The 7,410-nt window shown below is 36.0% G+C and overlaps 1 protein-coding gene across 2 annotated transcripts in view; it reads right to left on the reverse strand.

Annotated features, from left to right (window-relative positions):
* Positions 1-4,587, reverse strand: part of LOC107593338 (serine/threonine-protein kinase Nek7-like) — a 45,428-nt gene extending 40,841 nt beyond the window's left edge. For both annotated transcript variants that reach the window (XM_016283024.1, XM_016283025.1), the window contains exons 1-2: positions 4,453-4,587; positions 1,697-1,759 (exon numbers count right to left, since the gene is read on the reverse strand). In XM_016283024.1, coding sequence (XP_016138510.1) covers positions 1,697-1,759; positions 4,453-4,575 — 186 coding nt within the window. In that variant the 5' untranslated portion in view covers positions 4,576-4,587. The remainder of the gene's footprint in view (positions 1-1,696; positions 1,760-4,452) is intronic.
* Between the last annotated feature and the right edge of the window lie 2,823 nt (positions 4,588-7,410).

The raw sequence follows: 7,410 nt of genomic DNA on the forward strand, positions 1-7,410 counted from the left end.
CGCGATTGGCTGAACGGAACATCCTCCAAAAAAAATATATTTATGAATCTTAACCTGCCAGGAAGGTCTCAAAAATACCACACACAAATTCAAAGCAGTCCACGCATGTGTGATGATTTGCAAATGCAGATTCAACGATCCATAAATACATGTACCATTATTCATAAATGTGTGATGGAAATTAATTCAAGACATTTATATATACATATTTGTGTAAACATTTTAAATTTATTTAGGTAAGATGCATTTGTGTGAGCATTTGGGGAAATATTTATGCTTTTACTTGTGTATTTATGAATTGTGTTTTGAATTTACGAATCGGATTTTGTAAATGTAAATTGTGCTGTGCACGTATGAATTTTGTTTTGCAAATGTGTTATTTTTGAGGCTGATCTGGCTCCATAGTGTCGCATCGTCACTAAAGTTTATAAATTGCAATTATTTTAAATTGTTGCCAGAGTTTAACCATTCAGGGACCGCGCACTCTCCTGGAGACCATACGCTCATGCACACTCGCAGCACACACACATAACGGTAGGTTCCCATTACTCCATTTGCAGTTCGTATGCGGTGCGTATTTTTTCCATACTCATGTTAACGGATTAAAGCGTTCACACTGCACACGGTTGCGGTGCAGCAGTGAGTTCCAGGAGCGGTGCTTCTGCAGCAGAGATCGAGTCTGTTTCCGCTGCAAGCACTGAATTTAAGTGACAGCACATTGTTTGCAGTAAATATGAACATGGATTGACATGAAAATTTAGTAATTACACCATAAATGCTTATAATTAAATCATGTTTCACAGTCAACACATAGGCTATGGCTTTTTGGCTAGGTTTAAAGGAAAAGAGCACTTTTAGATAAACAAGGCAATAATAAAAGGCACTCGTGGAGGTAGGAAAACAAAGTTCTTTATGAATTATGTTCTTTATGATTTAAATGCAAAAGAAAAGGGTTAGGGTTAGGATTCGTACCACACACGAACTGCATGCACACTGCAAACGGAGTATGTGTGGACCTGGTGTAAAAGGCCGCCTCACATACAGCTCACAAAATCAGGCTAGTCTAAAACATGCCCACCTCCACCCCTCAAATTAAAAAATGTGTATAGACAGACAGACAGACAGATAGATAGACAGATAGATAGATAGACAGAAAGATATAGATTTAATTTTTATACACATAAATTATATAAATTAAATTACGTATTTTGGTAAACAAAACATAATATTATTATTTAAATAACACACAAAACCATAAAGCCATTTATCATATTTACGGCTTTGTGACGAAATAAAATGCTGGCAGGGCATGTATTGTAGATAAATAAATAAATATTTTAAACTGCTGGTCTGAAATGCTTATTGTCGAAAAAATGTTTTTTGTGGCACTGCAAATGAAAAAAAAAAGAAAGAAAGAAAGAAAAAAAAAAAAGAAGTCAATCTTGGCCTGAAGGAACAATACAAAGAGGACCGTGTTCTGTACTTGCCTAACAGAAAAAGAGAGGAGAACGAGGAAGAGGGAGAGGGAGAAAGAAAGAGCTGAAGGTCTAATCCAGATCAATTGTTTTCCGTTTCTGAATATCTCTCTCTCTCTCTCTCTCTCTCTGTTTCTCTGGTATCGGGTCTCGGCAGAGGCACCTTTAGATATCCTAATAGCAGCACATGGTGTCGGTCTCTCTTTTCTCTGGTTTCTTACCTTCAGGAGATCTATTTCTTTGATGCAATCTTGCCGAGCTTTGGCATCCATCAAGTCGAATATCTATCAAAAGATCAAAAGGGAGAGAGAAAGAGGAAGGAGAAAGAGTTATGGCATAAAGACAGAAAAAGAAAAAGCAAGTAAAAAATGTTACTTGTACTGGGTGGTAGAGCAAGAAGGAGGGGGCACTGAAACCCAAAACCCCCAAATGCCTGCCCCACCATATCTACACCCCTCCTGCCTCAAGCATCCCTATTTTGTCAGATTCACCTTTGTTAATGGGTCAGGAGAACTGTGCAAGACCACAGGGTTCATTTTATGTAATGTTTCACCAAAATACTCAAATAGCACAAAAATCAACATTTATTTAATTACATTAATTAATTTCTCTTTTAATTTCTTTATTTATTAGTAATAATTATAATTAAATTACTGCTAAATTACTTCAAAAAGTTTGTTTTGATTAATTTATTGATCTTTGAATTTATTTGTATTCATTTATTTAATTTATTACTAATTATTTATATCTTTATTTGTATTAATACATTTATATATTTCCCGAATTAGTTTATTAGCATTTTTTTTATTACAAATTATTGATATTTTTATTTACTTGCATTGCATTTATTTATCTTTTATTTATTTCTTAATTAAATATAATTAAATGAATATTTTATTTTATTTTAAATAAGAAGTTTCATGTCCACATTCTGACAACACAATTTATTTTGCTATAACCGTCTGACTTTACATTTTACCGTACTTGTTGTAAAACAAGATTGTTTGTGCCGTTTTAGAATATCAAAAGCTGATTATGCCGACAGAATGTTAGATGTAGCTGTTAAAACACTGTTTTGATCATGTCTGACCTGATAATAAAGCACACAGTGTAAACGGCACACAGAAAATCTTATGAGCATCTCGAGGCAAAAGTCGAAAAATCAAACGAAAACTTTCAAACCTGAAGCGAGTGAATCTAGTCCAGATATTCATACAATTAGGGTTGCACAACATTTGCGTCAGAAAACACCAATTATAATAATTATCGTAATCACAAAAGGTGTAAATGTTGCCCATAGTGGACTGGACATCCAACCTGACAGCTTTGAACCATGTACAAAATCCGAGGGATTGAAGTTGATTTGCATTGCAATATGTATGAAATATTATGTATCTGCAGCTCTAAATCTTGAATTTTTAAGCCAACAAGTGGCATGAATGAACTGCATTATGGGATATATTCACTGAGTCAAGACTGTTACTACCAGTCGTTTTTAATGGCATATACAAAAATGCCAATAGTTTCTGGGCTCATTATTAGTGTTAATAAAGTCAGTGGTGGCGACAGAGTCGACCGCTGTGTGTGCGTTAGGAAAGCAGAAACTATAGTATCCAGGCATCACTCTTTTAATCTTGAGCTTGCCAATTATTTCTTCCAGCACGTCTGCTTTGCACATCCGGAGGAAACTGTGGAGCTTTTTTTGTGCTGGCTGTGTCTGTGAATATGCTTTATGGTAGGAAAAGAAACAGATTCAATCGTGATTATCAGTGTAAGAGCCAATCAGATGCCTGCTTCTGTTCGAACGAAATTTCCACAAATGTATTGATGGCTGTGTTTATGAAAAGAGGGTTTTGCTGCTTTCCAATCAATTAATCAATCAATCCAGTAATGTTTTATCTTATAATAATGTTTTTGTTATATGAAATTCATGACTCAATGTTCCAAAAAATGAACAAACAAATTAATAAATTAATTAAAATTCCAGATTTGATTAGCCACTGACTTCAGATTAAACTCATATAAAGTGTTTCAATTTATAGCACTGTTTTATCTTATAATAATATTTTGGTTAAAATAAATAAATAAATAAATTCCCAATTTGCTTAGCCACTAACTTTGGATTAAAGTCATATAAAAAGTGTTTCCTTCAACAATTTCCTTCAGCTGTGTAATCGTGTGTTGCAGCAGAACAAATGTTGTTAATCAAGATACAAAATACAACAAGCTTCCATCCAAACATGAATCTCTCAAAGTGGCTTTTGGACGGTTCAGATTTATGCTTCAGTGTAAAAAAAAAAAAGAAGGAAAAGAAAATTATATTTATTTTGTTAATTACACAAGACTTAAAATTGTTAATATAGCAACTAAATATTTACAATATATTTACTTTCAATAACTCTGTTAATTAAAAATGCTTAAACAACATTATTAAATTGTGATATTGTGTATGCAATTAAAATTATTACATGTAATTACTCTGTAAATATTTTATTACGATATTAACGTTTAATAATATAAACATAAACAACATTTAAAACCCCGGCATTTTCAAGCCATTTCAGAGCAAATACAATGGCCAAAATATCAAGAAATATTGTAAAATCTTCAAAAATAATATATATTGAGTTTTTATTTTTATTTTTTCAAGTTTCAGTAATTTAGTTGTTTTTGCCATTTTTAATAGTTTTTTTAATGCCTATTTGCTTTTTATTAATTTATTAATAAATTTGTATTTTAGTTGCTTTGACAAGTATACATATACACACACACACACACACATATACATATATATACACATATACATATACACACACACACTTTACCATATATGTAAATATACTTTATTTTGATTTCAGTTTATTTTATTTCAAGTGACAAAATGTTTACACCAGACTTTACCGACATAAAACATATACTAAAAATATAATTGCAGAGATACTGTCAAATTTACTTATTTCACGAAGACACTTCTTACCTGCACTTTTTTCAAAGCTACCGGTGTATGGTCTAGCATGTATGTAGCTCGATAAACCTCGCTGAACTGTCCCCTTCCGATCTTCTTTATAATGTGAAAATTGGCTAAATTGTTATAGCCCATATCCTGTTGGATTTTCTGAAAATAAAGAACAAAAGAACATTTCAAGAAACAGAAATGCACATCACACAGCTTTCGTTTTATGTTTTTCTGTTAGTCTTAAACTTAAAAAGACAAAACAAACATGTCCCCACAGATCGGCCATTGCCAGCCGAACTCCATGATTGTGTTTGTTTATATGCCAAGTGAAGGAAGAAAACTCTGGAGGGCATCTGGGATAGGTGTCATTAGGGCGATATGTCAGGGCAAGAGAGTGTGGGAACGAATCAACATTAACCATCCACTTTGAATCCAAAGCGCAATATGAAACTTTGCCGTATACTGTCTGGACGAATCAGGCGAGTGGTGACATCCCTACTTCTGAAGTGACTTATGCTGGACCAGTTAGTGACAAACCGCCCTGAGTGATTTTCCCAAGAATCCATGCAGCGCCTTGACACTTGCGCTCTAAAATTAAAAATCTAAACAAAACCCGGAATTAGCCCCTCGGAGATGGCGTGAGCAAATAAATAAATAAATTAACACTTTGACCTTTAGAGGCTTTTCAAGTGTAAACTTTAATCCCGCAAACGTTCTGGCAACTGGAGGTGACAGATAGTGGAACGCATTGTCATGTCGTGGAGAACAACCCGAGGACGGCTATAAGACGGCCTTGAAGGCAAATTACATTGTGAAGATGCGAAAGGGAGGGGAAGGATGACAAAATCGTATTCTTGTAAACACGCTAAATCTTTTATTTATAGTCATGGAATGCATTTTAATATTATGGTTCCATATTAAGATTAAGCTTCGCTCAACTCCCCGAAACGTTCATCCATTAGGATATTCAGTCGTAGCAACAAACGACTTTCTTTCTGTCATTCTTACAATACCAGAATACTTGGACGATCTGTCAGATCCATCAAAATTATTGTGTAAAACTCTCTGATATATATAACGGGTTGAACTGAAAGAAATGAGTTGCAGGAAGCACTGCAACTTGACTAGACGCCAGAGGGGTGGATGTAGATCAAGGGGCGACCAATTTAAGAATTTCATTGTTTTCTAACTTGACAGCTTTAAGGGGAAAAAAAAGGTGTGAGCCAAAGAATTGCCCCATCCAATTAACACACTGAGGTAGCTTGTTTTTCCATGTGACAACACGCTCTCAGCCCCTTCTTCCAGGGACACATCTGGTGCAGCAGAAGCAGCGCTCTCTTTCTGCCACCGCAGCGAAGAGAGAAAGCTGGATCTGACTAAATTTAACAATATCAAGCTAATATCCAAGACACCAGGTTTCTCGGCAATGTGTAGTTATTTTGTGTCAAATCCAGAGAGGCTTATGAAAAAATGGTTATATGAACACATTAGTAAGTTGGAAAATTCATGTTTTTCATGGTTATACAAACCAACAAAAAATAAAAATAAAACATAGGGTAGCCTAGGGGGGGTCAATGACAAATGTATTCATTCATTAACAACAGTGTTGTTATCGTTTACTAAAGCTAAAACTATTAAAATAGTTTGTTAAAGTCTAAAATAAAATATAAATTAGATTAAAAACATTCATAACGAAAATGAGAAACGGTGCTTCGGCAACTAATTAAAATTACTAAAACTGAACAAATAAATAAATAAATAATAATAATAATGACAAAATCAAATAACAAAAGTCACTGAACAAACTAAAATTAAAACTAACTTAAAAATATTAAAATAGTATAAATAATGCTAAAATAACACAGATTAAAGTATTAAAATTACTTCCTTTTAATGACGACAAAAATATACAAATATATATTTATATAATATAATCAACAAGTACTACACTTTCGTCAGCCAAATAAAAACCATGTGGAGCCGGAAAACAAAACAGGAAATTACATCATAGAGGACCCAGCGGACGTCATATGGTGCAATTAATGATACTTATTATATGAACCAATTAATTTTCAAAACCATATGATACCCACATATGGCACATGTGTTTTAAACTGGATTTTTAAAAGATTTTCCCTTTGTTTATTGAGAAAACACTTATTTGTCATTGACCCATAGAAGATACATATGTATGGTGTTGATTTGGTCAGCAGCGGATGGTCCGCAGAGGGCCAAGGCATTGCTTTCACTCCCCGCATGGTCGCTTGACAAATGTTAGCATGAGCCTCTTAAAGCGGCATGACAAGCGCATGCTGAGAGCAAAGTCGAGCTAATGTGTTCTGGCATGCGGCTTGCTAATCACACATTTACATATGCAATGACCTACATTTGCATGTCAGCTCGCGCACTGTCCGGCCTGATTAACGACGGGCACCTCCCAGCGCCGGGGAGGCCGACATAGCGGCGGGAGGAGGCCAGAGGGTGGCGGCTTTTTTGGCAGCCGAAGGGACGCACTGCCAGCCAGGATTAGGCCTGACGCGGCCCGAGCTCCAGACACTTCATTAGAGGTAATCTGTTTAGCAGTGGGCAGTGTATGTAAACTTCACAGGCCATTTGCGGCACCTTTCTGCCCCCTGGCCTCGCCTTCAAAGGGCAGCAGGGGCGCCCTGACTGACAGCTTGTCTCATCCGTGGCTTTGCGCTGTCACACAATTTAGAGCACTGAGCTGACACGAGATAAACCGCAGCAGCCGAGGATCTCCACGACCGCCGGGGTCACTCGACAGAGGCGTGACGCGGTTTGTACAGATTGCAGCTTGCAGGAGGGGCGGGAGCTCAAAGGGCTCATTGCCGCTCTGCGTGAAGTGGAGAAAACAAAAATAACGCATGGAGGTGGGAGGAAAGGGGCCAAGAACGGCTTGAATTGGGATGCTGAACAACTTTCCCGATAAGCTTTTCATTAAGGTTAGGGGTGCGCCGA

The sequence above is a fragment of the Sinocyclocheilus grahami genome, unplaced genomic scaffold (assembly GCF_001515645.1).
Source record: "Sinocyclocheilus grahami isolate Dianchi unplaced genomic scaffold, SAMN03320097.WGS_v1.1 scaffold169.1, whole genome shotgun sequence".
Lineage (NCBI taxonomy): Eukaryota > Metazoa > Chordata > Actinopteri > Cypriniformes > Cyprinidae > Sinocyclocheilus > Sinocyclocheilus grahami.